This window comes from Urocampus carinirostris, chromosome 9 (genome assembly GCF_059441175.1).
Source record: "Urocampus carinirostris isolate Australia breed hairy pipefish chromosome 9, RoL_Ucar_1.0, whole genome shotgun sequence".
NCBI classification, from domain to species: Eukaryota; Metazoa; Chordata; class Actinopteri; order Syngnathiformes; family Syngnathidae; genus Urocampus; species Urocampus carinirostris.
The window spans coordinates 8397782-8411003 of record NC_142357.1 but is presented as its reverse complement, the minus strand read 5'-3'; the positions used below and the strand labels follow the sequence as shown (position 1 = coordinate 8411003).

At 38.6% G+C, this 13222-nt stretch overlaps 1 protein-coding gene across 1 annotated transcript in view; it reads left to right on the top strand.

Moving 5' to 3' along the window:
- Nucleotides 1-324: 324 nt before the first annotated feature.
- stag2b (STAG2 cohesin complex component b) overlaps nucleotides 325-13222 on the top strand; it is a 28449-nt gene continuing 15551 nt past the window's right edge. The window contains exons 1-16 of the mRNA XM_088344438.1: nucleotides 325-542; nucleotides 2132-2228; nucleotides 2312-2387; nucleotides 3428-3571; nucleotides 3659-3755; nucleotides 4110-4186; nucleotides 4347-4551; nucleotides 4705-4856; nucleotides 6624-6697; nucleotides 6807-6930; nucleotides 8135-8233; nucleotides 8353-8432; nucleotides 8566-8673; nucleotides 10126-10237; nucleotides 10319-10436; nucleotides 13021-13124. Coding sequence (XP_088200564.1) covers nucleotides 2185-2228; nucleotides 2312-2387; nucleotides 3428-3571; nucleotides 3659-3755; nucleotides 4110-4186; nucleotides 4347-4551; nucleotides 4705-4856; nucleotides 6624-6697; nucleotides 6807-6930; nucleotides 8135-8233; nucleotides 8353-8432; nucleotides 8566-8673; nucleotides 10126-10237; nucleotides 10319-10436; nucleotides 13021-13124 — 1614 coding nt within the window. The 5' untranslated portion in view covers nucleotides 325-542; nucleotides 2132-2184. The remainder of the gene's footprint in view (nucleotides 543-2131; nucleotides 2229-2311; nucleotides 2388-3427; nucleotides 3572-3658; nucleotides 3756-4109; nucleotides 4187-4346; nucleotides 4552-4704; nucleotides 4857-6623; nucleotides 6698-6806; nucleotides 6931-8134; nucleotides 8234-8352; nucleotides 8433-8565; nucleotides 8674-10125; nucleotides 10238-10318; nucleotides 10437-13020; nucleotides 13125-13222) is intronic.

The window sequence follows — 13222 nt, the reverse complement described above, 5'->3', positions numbered from 1 at the left end:
CCTCAACTTTTTCCTAATACTGTTCTTTCTTTCACTCTCTTTCTCTCTGCCTGTTGTTCTCTGTCCTCCTTTTGTTTTCCCTCTTTCTCCCCCTCTCTTGATCTTACTTTTTCTTTGTATCCGTCTTTTCCCTCTATTTCCCCTTCTTTCTCTCGGTCTCACTGCAATCTCATATTGAAGGCCCCGTGAACATGTTTTTTTCTACCATGTGGCCCCTAGAGAAACGAATTCAACCCCCCCGGTTTAAAATAAAAAGCCACATACAATTGTTTGGTATGCAGTACCGAGCAATGGCCAGTATGCGTCGAATCGAGTGCGACGTTTGTGGCCGCTAGGTGGTAGCTCTGCACTAGGATTTCCTCCTCCCAGGTCGTCGAAACAACAAATTGAACTACGGAGCAAGCGGGTGAGAGAACGTCCGAAACCGCCTCTGACCGCGACTTTTAAACTCTTTTCCCACCGAATTTCGCATAAGATTCCTCCCGAGGCCCGTCGGGGTAGTTGAAGTTGGAATTCGGCCGGCACTATTATTCTTCAGCAAGGTAAGTTAGCCGTAAAATGGCGGAAAGCTATGTGGAACTTAGTTGATTTGTATTTTGCTAGCCGCTTGCTAGCTAGGCAGGCTAGTTGAGCCTAGAGCGCGGATGTCTGTCTCCTCAGCCAAGTCGCCTCGCTAGGCTAACGTTACTCCGTTTTGTAGCGAGCTATCGCCATATATTCTTACCCCAACGGTGCAAAACACAACGAAGGAAACTCATAAAAACGTTTAGTTTTTACCGCTAACTGTGTTGCACTTCACAAAAATAGTAAACAGTATTTGTTGCTTATGCAATACGGTAGTGTAACTCCCGAGGCAAGATGGAGGACGCAAGGACGTGATGTTTTTTTAGGGAACGTTAGCACGTACTGTTAGCATGGCTGACCAAATCGGGGTGTACCGTCACACTGAAATGATTAACTACGGTTTACGTTCGTGATATTTAAATACAGTAGGGGTAGTCAACAGAAAATCGATCGTTGGATGCGTCTCCTCCTCCTGCCATGCTAATATTAGCATGTAAATGCACCGTCGAGCTTTCGTTGTTGTGTTATTACGCCCGTTTAATGATAACGACAACAAACCTGAACCCGTTCACGAAACCACTTACATTGGAAATCCAATTTATTTCTCTTGCTACATTGTACATTTACCACTCTCTGAAGTCTCTGAAATTCACGGTGGCTAGTGCCGCTAGCACCGCCCGCGCACCGGTGTCAATTTTGACAGGAACCGAATGAGAGCGTCGTCACGTCGGCTTCGTTAGAGGGAACGCGGACATCAGTTTGACTTTAGAACTCGTTGTTTAAGAGCTTTTGTTTTTCTCTACTAACCGCGATTAACCACCTAGGTCCTATGGTGGCAAATTTATGAGATTCACTGGGAGATTTGGCGCCACTTTTTCAGTCAACACCCATTAAATCTCGTCATCCTGTCATGTAATATTTACGCAATAAATTGCTTTATTGGCCCTTTAGCGATATATTCGGGTGGCAAGTTTAACCGTATTAACAAGTGATGCCTTTTTTGAATCGCATACTTAACTCCAACAGATTCACGTTGTTATAGTTTCTACTGGGTTTTTCTACCTGTATTGTTGTGCTACACATCTACATTATCGTGCCAAATACAGTATTGAAAGCAGCGACGGGATTCCTGTTGTATTTGTTTTTGCTTGTGTGCTCTGATAAAAGGGCCGGTCGTCATTATTTATGCAAGATTATCACTGGTAAATATGTGCAATTGCATCCTTTAAGGTGTATCATGATGGCCTTATAGTACTTCACAAATATGATACTTTTCCATACATTACCTGCAGTATCTTGTTGATGTTGGCAACGCGCTTTGATTGGTTAAATATTTGTGGGGCGGACATTACATGTCCATATATGGCCAGTGAGGAAGATACTCCAATGATTGTAAAGCAAGGGGGATGAGGAAGAGGGAACCAATGCTTTGAGTGCCGAGTTCTACAAAAGCATCTTTACCGCCCACTGTTACCATGTGAAGCCAGAAAACCCTTGTTTTCACCTGTGCTTTTAGCATTTCAATTATTCTCTATTTTCATATAATCTTTGGCATGATTTTTTGCAGTATTTTATTCAAGCCAGTCATAAATTGGAAGTTATCCAGAAGATGTTAGAGAAATGATAGCAGCACCAGAAATACCAACAGACTTCCCCTATGTGCAGTGAGTGCTACTTATAAATGTCTTGTTTATGTTCAACAGTTGAAGCTTGACGTTACTCTTTAAAGCTATTTTTCTGTCACTAGGGATACAGACACACAATTTTCTTCAGACACCGACTTTTCAGAAGATTTTGATGGGAGGAGTACAGTTAAAGGAAAGGTATGTGTGAATGTATTCCAATTATTGATTTACATGACAACAATTTGAGAACTGAATCATTTAGTGTTTATTACTGTTGTAGCAATGGATGAACGGAGAGATAACTAAACAAAGCCTGAGTTTGATTTGTAATGTATGATGAAATGTTTCTCGCTCATATACCACAGCATCAGATGGATCCAAACTTACCACATATAAGCTTTAATGACAAATTCTTGACCAATCATTCATGTCACGCTTGTAAAAGATTTGTATCGTAATGGGTTTTACCTTGTTAAGAAATCAGTCAGACAGAAAAGACAATTTTTCGCGGTTTGATTGTAAGATCTGTTTGAGCTGATAGGAACAACAAATCCGCATCATTTTTTGCTTTGTTTACGTTAGCATCACATGTTAAAATGACCAACTGTGAACAAAACTACATTGTATTCAAACACCAAGTCTTCACTTACTTGGCTAGTTACCAAGCACGTAGTAGGTCGCAACAACACAGTGTCTGTAGTCAAAGATTTTCAGATTCACTAAAAAGCAACTAAATTGGCTGTGGTTAGCTATTTTACACTAATCTAGACTACAGGGTTCAATTGACGCAACTGACAATTTATTCTCCCAGGAGGCAGAATTTTGCATGTTTGTGTAAAGATGGTATCAAAATCAGATCATTATTTGTATTAAAATTGCTTTTAGAACATGTTTGTGCACAGTCCCACTGCATGTAAATTTAAGATAGCGACACTTAGGAAAGAACACTCAAAGTTGTTGCAATTAATTCTGATGATCTATTTTTGACGTGCATGCCAAAAATGACAACATCCATTTCTTAATCCACCATTCCCCCCAAGAAATTGGGTTAGACTCCAGCAAAATAGAAAATATATGTCGGAAAAAATAAGGCTACAAAACGAACACATCACCCTTGTTTGACAAAATATTTTAGGGTTTCGGAGCTTTATGCATAGACTTTTTTATTTTTAAATAAACTAATATCTGTAATTGAAAGTCCTGATTGGACCCTCTAGTGACTTTGTTTTTACTTTCAGGGTGGAAAGAAGGGGAAGAAACCAGCAGGAGACAAAAGCAAGGTGGTAAAGGGGCCAGGTCGGATAAATGGCCACCACCAAGAGAACGGCATGGAATCCATGATGCTGTTTGAGGTAGTCAAGCTGGGGCGCAGTGCAATGCAGGTAGGATATTTTACATCAAACACTTTGATTTTTGATATGGAAACATTTATTTCTATGTTCCTTAAATCATGTTATTGTCCTCTGCAGTCGGTTGTTGATGAATGGATTGAGTCTTACAAACATGACAGAGATGTTGCACTACTCGATCTTATCAACTTTTTCATCCAATGCTCAGGGTGCAAAGGTATATTTGTTAATATTTCATGTTAATTATAGTGAATCCTTATTAAAACTAATACCCTCACTGTGAATTGTCAATTCCTGTACCCTAGATAAATTGTAATGCTATTAGACTTTTTCTGCAGAATGTTCGTGCCAGTTGTATTGGGCCATGTTCCCATTATGTGTTGCTTTAAGTTTAGCTTCCAATATGACCAAACATGGTTTCTTCTTCTGTAGTCCTAAGTCTCAGACAACAATCAAATCTCTTCATAAATTTACAAGCATGAAAAACAATGCTCATCACGTTTATTTATTACTCATCTTTCTCACTTGAATGTGTCTGTGAATTGCAGTTTTTTCTTCTCTGTATTATCAGGTGTTGTTAGTGGAGAGATGTTCCGCAACATGCAGAACTCCGAAATTATCAGACGAATGACTGAAGAATTTGATGAGGTAATTTTATAACGTTCCTGAGCAATACGTTTTGTACAGATTTGATATTTGCTGTGAAAAGCTTCAGTCTGCACACAGTATTTCATAGCAGTTGAGTTGGAACACTTGGAGGAGTGCTTTTTGTCAATAACTCATCTCTTTTATTCTGTGGCCTCCATAGGACAGTGGAGACTACCCTCTTACTATAGCAGGGCCCCTGTGGAAGAAGTTCAAGTCAAGTTTTTGTGAATTCATTGCGGTTCTAGTGCGGCAGTGTCAATACAGTATCATCTATGATGAATATATGATGGACACAGTTATCTCCCTTCTTACCGGACTATCAGACTCCCAAGTCAGAGCCTTCAGACACACATCTACACTGGCAGGTAAGATTTGTGCTTTTTAAAATTGCATAGAAAGCCGCAAGGACTTGCCGAAATGCATTCCATTTGAGACTTTGAATTGCACTGAGCCTGTATTTGACAGCTGTTATTATACTTGTGAAATTCACCCATTTGGGCAAATTCTCTTTTGAACAGCAATGAAACTGATGACAGCCCTGGTGAATGTAGCTCTAAACTTGAGCATTAACATGGACAATACACAGCGACAATACGAAGCAGAAAGGAATAAAATGGTCGCCAAAAGGGCCAATGACAGACTGGAGCTTCTATTGCAGAAACGTAAAGAGGTATTAAAATTAGGTCCTTTAGTTTCATTCATATAGTAATACCGTATTTTCAACACCATAAGGGGCACACAAAAGTCTCAGATTTCCTTTAAATTGTGCGAGCGCCTTGTCTCTCATACGGAGCGGTGGACGTAGACCAGCTCGGTGGCCTTAGGGTTTGGTGCCGCCCCTGAGACTGGGAGGTCACAGATTCGATCCTTGGCCGAATCAAGACAGACAACATTTTTGGTTGAAATCCGATGTTTTTGCGAGATCGTTTACAATTCCAACTAAATGCAACTTCTATGCGTCTCCTGTGACTTTGAAGCGTCTCTTGTTTGATTGCCACCATATACCGCCTGCGCGAAAGATGACCCATGACGTCACATGCAATGTATTGTCCGCGAAATTACTCATGAATGCTAAAGCTGTAATGTATCTACCAATTTAAAAGTTCTTGTGCTACCGGAGACGTAATAGAGTTACCCCCCTAAATATGAAATTAATCCAAAACCTGACTTTCCCTCTATCGAAAGCTTTCTGTGTATTCGTCCAATATTGTGTGGTGATTTTTCCGCTCCGCAGAAGAAAATGGAAACCAGGCAGCTGCGAGAGAATTAAAAATGAATGTATTGAAGGTTCGCACATTGAGGAAGCTATAAAACAAACTTTAATAATTTGTATCCGAATGTTTTACTTTGTAATATATACTTTAATTAACCACAACCAAACTCTGTTTTGCTACCGCTTTATCTTTTAATATGCACACTTGTATGCTTGTTTGTGTTTTGCCGAAGACTGCGCCCTTTCACACAGTGCTCCCTATGGTTGGAAAATATGGTACACAATTTGGGAAAACTGGAGTTAATTTATGTTAAATTTGGCCAACTTAAAACAAAGTGCATGGTCAGATAAATGCCTCAACATTTGAACTATAGTCTTTTGAAACAGAGGAATGTCAATGGAATCGACACATTCAAACGGTTGCACACATTTTTATTTAGCATGATATTAGTGTCATGTTGATGCGTGTTTTGTCTCTACTCTGCTGTGACTCCATGTGTTGTTACTGGAAACTGCTATGGTCAGTATGTGTTCGTTTTATGGTCTGGGAAGAAATTTTTATCTTTATCGTAAAAAATTCCACTACATCTTAAACTCTTGTTAGTTAGTAGTGTAGTATTTTTCTGTCTAAAGACATAATACATGTATTTATGGGATATTATTACTGGAAACATTGAGCATGGCATAGTCATTTTACGTAGTTGTGCATCGCATTACTCGCACTATATGCATACACTTAACAAGTGACTCCGTATGAAACACGTTGCGTACTCTTTTAGCATCAACTAGTGTAAATGTCTACATATCCATACTTGCGGTAATGTTATTTATTAAACTATCATCTTCTGACTGGGTTATATCCTACAAGTTCACACCAGCCTTCAATCTGCCTTTACATTGTACAGCATTACCACTGCCTGCTAATATATTCGGCTTCCACTGATTCAAAAGCAATTGTAATATCCTGTATCCCTTTATAATAAAAGTAAAACACTGAATGGTTAGTAAAAAAGCCAATAAGGACAAAGTGTCATTCCCAAAAGGGTCTGAAGAAAGGTCCTTCGGACTTCTGGCACAATGTTCTTTGGACATACAAGACAACTTGCACTTTGAAGCAAGTTAGCTGTAGTAAATGCAAACACAAAAATAATGACCTTTTGCACAATGCGCAACAGGACTTGCCTGACCTGCATATTTGAATAATTTACTTTGTTTCCCTTTCAGCTACAAGAAAACCAGGATGAGATTGAAAACATGATGAATGCAATATTTAAAGGAGTCTTTGTACATCGTTACCGGTACGGCACAAACACGTTCAGTTTTAATTAGAATTTTATGTTTTCTTTTTTATGCTGCACAGGACATTTATAGTTTTGTCTTAACAAGTAATCATATTTTTTTCATTAGAGATTCAATAGCAGAAATCAGAGCCATTTGTATAGAGGAGATTGGAGTTTGGATGAAGCTCTATAGTGATGCCTTCCTAAATGACAGTTATCTAAAGTACGTGGGGTGGACAATGCACGATAAGGTGGGTTATCAAAGAAACGTAAAGGTGCCTCTGTTTGTCTTGTTGACTTGTTGTGACATGTTAAAAATATTCCTGATGCTTAATTATTGTTGGTGACATCACTAAACCTTTTCATTTATAAACTTCTGGAAATTTGGTGAAGAATCTAAGTTTTTCTTTTTTTTTTTTTTTTTTTGCTCTATTTACACCGCCTTGTATGCTGTGATTCCTGAAATTGGGCAGTTGCATAACTAACACTGAGCTCACTTCACTGCAGCATTTGGTTAGGGATTAAAACAATGCCTATATATATATGCACAGTATTGCAACACCAACCTACACATCATTAACCCCAAAAAAAAAAAGACTAAAAGTTGTGCAGCGTTACCATGACCTTGTCACTCATTCTTGTTATGCTTACTTTTATGTTCAATTGCGAGTTAGCCTTTAGAATTTCTTGACTGTTGTGTATCCACCAATCGTTAAGTAATAATTAGTTGTCAAATTTCTTTTTCTTTTTTTCAAACAAATTTTGTACATGATACAGTAAATTGTGAATATATCTACTCCCTCTTTGCTCTACTTCATGGATCTTTAAAAATCAAACATTACCAACAAATCTCCTTTTTATTTTTATTATTTATAACGACTGGGAGGCCTTTAAGAGATCTTTTTTTTTTTTTCCCTCATGCCATGTGGCTCTTTAACGCCACCCGGCAGAGTAAAGGCCCACATTAAACCACACACCCTACATTGCATACTACCGTATTTTTATTGCAGTGTGTTTTTTCCGTAGCACTATTTAAATACTCAATACCCACTGTAGCGTGTTGTATAAGAATGTCACATTGGCTATTTGTATATTGTATTCTTTTTGCTTTATTATTGTATTGTTCTCAGTGCAGGGATGCTGCTGGAAATGTGAATTTCCCTGCGGGGATGAATAAAGTATCTATCTATCTATCTAAAAAATATTCATGCTTTCACTGTCAAACACTATTTTGTGGTTTCCAAGCTGCCATTCTAAGCTTCATTCAGTTACCTGCAATTGGACCACAAAACAGCGACAGACCAACCAAACCAAAATTGGAAACATGATTGATTGACTGTTTCTTATGTATCTAAGTAGTGTGTTTGACCAGAAGTACTGTTTGTATCAACTATCTGTGGTTATTGACTAATTAAATTTGAAATACCTTTTTTGTTTATGATTTCTTGATTTCAGCAAGGGGAGGTGCGCCTCAAGTGTTTGACCGCTCTGCAGGGTCTGTATTACAACAGGGAGCTTAATGCAAGGCTGGAACTCTTCACCAGTCGCTTTAAGGTTAGCGCCATCTATTGGACATATTAAACAAAACATTTTACACTTCTATTGGCGCAGCTATTTTTTTAACATACTTTTGTACTGTAAAAATTGTCAAAACGTCCCCTTTTGTTTTTTAGGACCGCATTGTCTCCATGACACTTGACAAAGAGTATGACGTTGCAGTGCAAGCAATTAAGTTGCTCACCTTAGTTTTGAAGTAAGTTCTGAACCACTGTCCCCTACTCAAGCAACTTTGTATGGTTAAACACAGTATTACTTCAAAAGCATAGGAGTGACCTGTACTTTTAACTTAGTTTCATGCTTTTGAATGTGTTTGTTTATTTCTGCAGTAGTACAGATGAGGTATTGACCCCTGAGGATTGTGAAAGCGTCTATCATCTGGTCTACTCGGCACACAGGCCCGTTGCTGTTGCAGCAGGAGAATTCCTCTACAAAAAGTATGTTGAAGTAAATCCGACTAGAACAGAACTTAGATTTACACTACTTTGCTGAAGTTTTCCATTTGTAGTTTGTCCTTATGCTTGATCCAAGTTTTTTTTCTTACCTATCAGGTTGCACGAGATGCTTTTCATTTAATAGGTGAACTCACTGTTAATGTCTGGCTTTGGAGAGTACCGTATTTTCCGCACTATATGGCGCACCGTGTTATAAGGCGCACCTTCAATGAATGATATATTTTATAACTTTTGCCATACATAAGACGCACCCCATTATAAGGCGCTATAAGTGCATGCTGGTTTAAGATCAGGTAATTGTGCAATTTTGTAATTGTAATCCTGTGCAGTCCTTCGAGACATTTTTGTGATTAAGGGCTATTTACGGTAAATAAATGTGACTTGACTTGACTACAGTAGAGAATGTAGTTACGTTATGCAACCTCTAGAGGTTGCCACGCTAAAGGGAATGTCAACAAAACATTCAAAATGGTCAAACTTTATTGTTAACAAACGAAGTCAGCTGGCAGTTGCTGTGAAACAGTAGTTCGAGTACGGATGGATAGATTGCATCTTTTCATAAAACGAAAGCACCAGGTAGGACCACCCCTGAATTCTTTAATATTGAGTTCCTGTGCCAGCGCTGTTGCCTTCATACGTATAGTTATCGTACTGACACTTCTGCTTGCCGCTCTTTGTTGAACAACCCACTGTTCAAGTGTCTCCTCTAACTCTGGCCATCTTGCTTTATTGCCACGGAAACTTTGTTGAGTTTTCCTTACTTGGCGGAGCTTATCTTAATCATTTCTCCACTTCCGTACCATCGATTAATTTATGTTTAACTCTCTCGCTGCCGCTCTATTGCCGTGTTGTGCTGCGTGACTGATCGCCTTGAGTTTAAACTCGGCGTTGTACGCGTGTCTCTTAACAGGAGCCATTTTTTTTATACAAATGCACGTTTGAAAGAGAATCGTTGTTTAATATTTCCCAGTATGCACAGCGCGAAAAATGGAGTCGGCGGCTGTTTCTCGTAGTTGCGAGACCTTGCGAATTTAATATTGAGCCATATATAAGGCGCACTGTGTTATAAGGCGCATGGTCAGCTTTTGAAAAAAATTTAGACTTTTAGGTGCGCCTTATAGTGCGGAAAATACGGTATATGGTTTCCATATAGCCCACTGTAGTGTAGCAGCTACGAGCAATGACATTTAACAAATACAAACAGGGGTTTTGTTTTCTAAATTTGACTTTAAAACAAATTTAATAGAAAGGTAATCATCAGGACAAGATGAAACTTTTTTTTTGTTTTAAATCACAAACTGGCAACCCAAGGATAATTAGCTTTTTTTTTCCCCCTCAAAGATCCTGTGGGTTCGCTACCGAATGCATTTTTTGCCTACATGAAGGATTTGGTTTTAAAGGTGATATTTAAGTTAATAAACGTCTGTTTCAAAGATTGTTTAGCCAGAGGGAACCAGAGGAAGAAGGTGCCCCTAAAAGGAGAGGCAGACAAAGCCCAAATGCCAACCTCATAAAGACCACTGTCTTCTTTTTCCTGGAGAGTGAGGTACACCTTTCCCTTTTTAGCCTGTCATAACTGATGGTTACTTTCAGTTTAATCACCCATTTTGTTGAAAAATCTTTATAGCTCCATGAACATGCAGCCTACTTAGTGGACTCTCTCTGGGATTGTGGTCCTGAGTTACTAAAGGACTGGGACTGTATGATCAGCTTACTACTAGATGACCCATTGCCAGGAGAGGAAGGTATGGTTTCTTACAATTGACTTGAATATTACGTGTTTGTTGTATTTTCACACTTAAAGGCGCAGTGATAATTATGTGTGCCATTGTTGTATGTGACACACACCTGATTAGTGGGTGTTTTTTGTTGTTGGATCCCCTAACTCCTATGGTCGTAGGGGTTTATTATAAAATCCACACGCCACTACTTCACCCTTCAGTGCCAACCATTCACCTTGTAATGTTATCATGATGTCCTTTACTATCATATTGTTCTCGTATATCTACCTTACACTAACAATGCACTCATTCAAGTTTGCAATTAGAACTGGGCTAGACTAAGTTTGGTTGTACTTTTTAAGTATTGTTGGCAAAATACTAACATATTTTAATCATCCATAGGCATGGTCATGGTAAATAACACGAAACCTAAGGTGGAGCATTAACAAAACATTTTCACCCGTAATATTCATTCAATTTAATTGACCAAAGTACTTATCCTCTGTTTCTCAATTGATACGCTGCCTAAATCAACATCAAACATCTCTCGTTCATTCACTTTACTGTCAGTCACTTCCCGTGTGCCTTACATAAGAAAAAAACCCCCATGATAAACGTTTTTTTTGGGTGCGCCTAATAATGCAGAAAATATGGTACATCACTGTTTTTCCCCGTGCAGATGAGGTGCATTTAGCAAGACACTCTTGGTGATTTCCCCACACTAAATGGCATTTTAAGAAATGCTTGTGTGCTGCTTGCTGTGTTGACATTTGTTTGGGATCACGTGACACTTCAAGATGGCGACATTGGTTACATAGCGTATTTTCGCAATCTGACGGCATCAATAAAAGTTTGCTGCGGATATGTATGTGAGAAGTAACAGAAAACAGCATGTACTGTCACAATTGCAACAGCAGCAGTAAGGAAAGTGGCACCTGCCATCTTAAGTCAAGTCAATTCACATTTATTTGTAAAGCTCTTAATCACAAGATGTCTAAGATGTCGCATTTTTGTCCTTGTCTAAAGTCTCACTGCCGCATTTTGAACCAGCTATAAACTTTTGATGCTAGACATCGGGAGACCAGAAAGCAATACATTACAGCAATCAAGCCGAGAGGTAGTAAACGCAAAAATTATAACCTCTGCATGTGATTGAGACGGCATCGGACAAATCTTCGCAATATCACAGAGGTGGAAGATGGCTATTCTAGTTATATTTTTCACATGTAACTGATATGACTGATTAAGAATAAATATAACAAAATATCGATTAAGAGTGGAGAACTTTTAAGGTTGATTCAGGTGTGTGTGTGTGTGTGTGTGTCTTTGACAGGGTTCCCGTGAATCCTTAAAGTCTTAAAATGCATTTATTTAATTATTCTAATAAAAAAAGACCTTTTTGCCATTAAAATGTCTTCAATGCAATTTTCGAAAGTCTGAATACGAAGGTTTAGGAATATTTATCAATTTTCCACATCCAGGGAGTACCTTTTTCCCCCAAGCATGTGTTTTTGACGCTCCACTCAAAATTGATCTTGAATATAGCAGTATCATGTTTTTCAAGAACGTTTTACGCTGGACCAAAAAGTATTTTTGTATGCAAACTTATAAATATGCTTCATTAATGTAGCAAAAGACTTCTTAGGAATTATAATGGAATTTACTTTTATTGTCATTCTTTGTAACCATGCACACAGAACGAAATGTCGATACACCTGACCCATACAGTTAAACTGTAGCGAGCAGATGCAGCCACAGCCAAACAGGGCGCTGCCATTTTAGACCCAAATGCTGTGTTGGGAGTCATTAGGTGACCAAACCCCTTAATGCCGAGCGCCAAGCAGGGAGGCAATGAGTACCATGTTGTAATTGTTAGGTATGACTCGGCCGAGGCTTGAACCAGCGACCTCCCAGTCTCTGAGCGGGCGCCCTACCATCTAGGCTACCGAGCTGGTAATTAGTAGTTATCTTCCTGTTTCAACTGGGGATCCATTGAGTACTGTAAACACCCTTTTTATATATTGTTTTCCCTGTCTTAAACTTTTGAAAGTGCTGTTTTGGGAAAGTTTTCAACTGGACCAAAATGTGCTTAAAAAAAACTAAACTTTTGTTTAAAATTGCCTTTAATTCATGTGGTAATTTTGGTTCAATTGTGGTCTTTTTGTTGACATATTTTGTCCTAAATTTTATTTCAAAATACATTTAAAAAAGTATTGGATTTAACTTGCTTTAATCTGTAGGAACCCTGTTTGAATGAGCATGCAAACAGGCACATTCAGATGGTGATTATTGGAATATAGTATAAAATACTCTGTTCCGAGATGGTTTGTGAAGTGAGGATGAACTACTTACTTTTGCACACATGTACCTATTGACATACTGATACAAACATTGTTGTTTTTGCACACAATAGTCAATGTACACACTATTCAACTCTTACACTTCACCTCAAAGTTTTTTTAGTGTCCTTTGCAGTTCACACTACACACACACACACACACACACACAAGGTGTACCGAATGATCAGCCGCACGCCTAAATTGGAAGAAATCTCAATACTTTGATATGTGTTATTTATTAACACCGATTTTTGTGTTTTTTTTTTAAGCCCTTACAGACAGGCAAGAGACAGCATTGATTGAAATCATGCTGTGCACTGTACGTCAGGCCGCTGAATGTCACCCGCCTGTGGGAAGAGGCACAGGGAAGCGGGTATGTTGCAAAGTGGACATGTAATTAAATGTTACAGTAAATAAAGGTTTTCTGCTTATGTTAATTTTTCTCTTTTTTTTATGGAACATTATCACGTT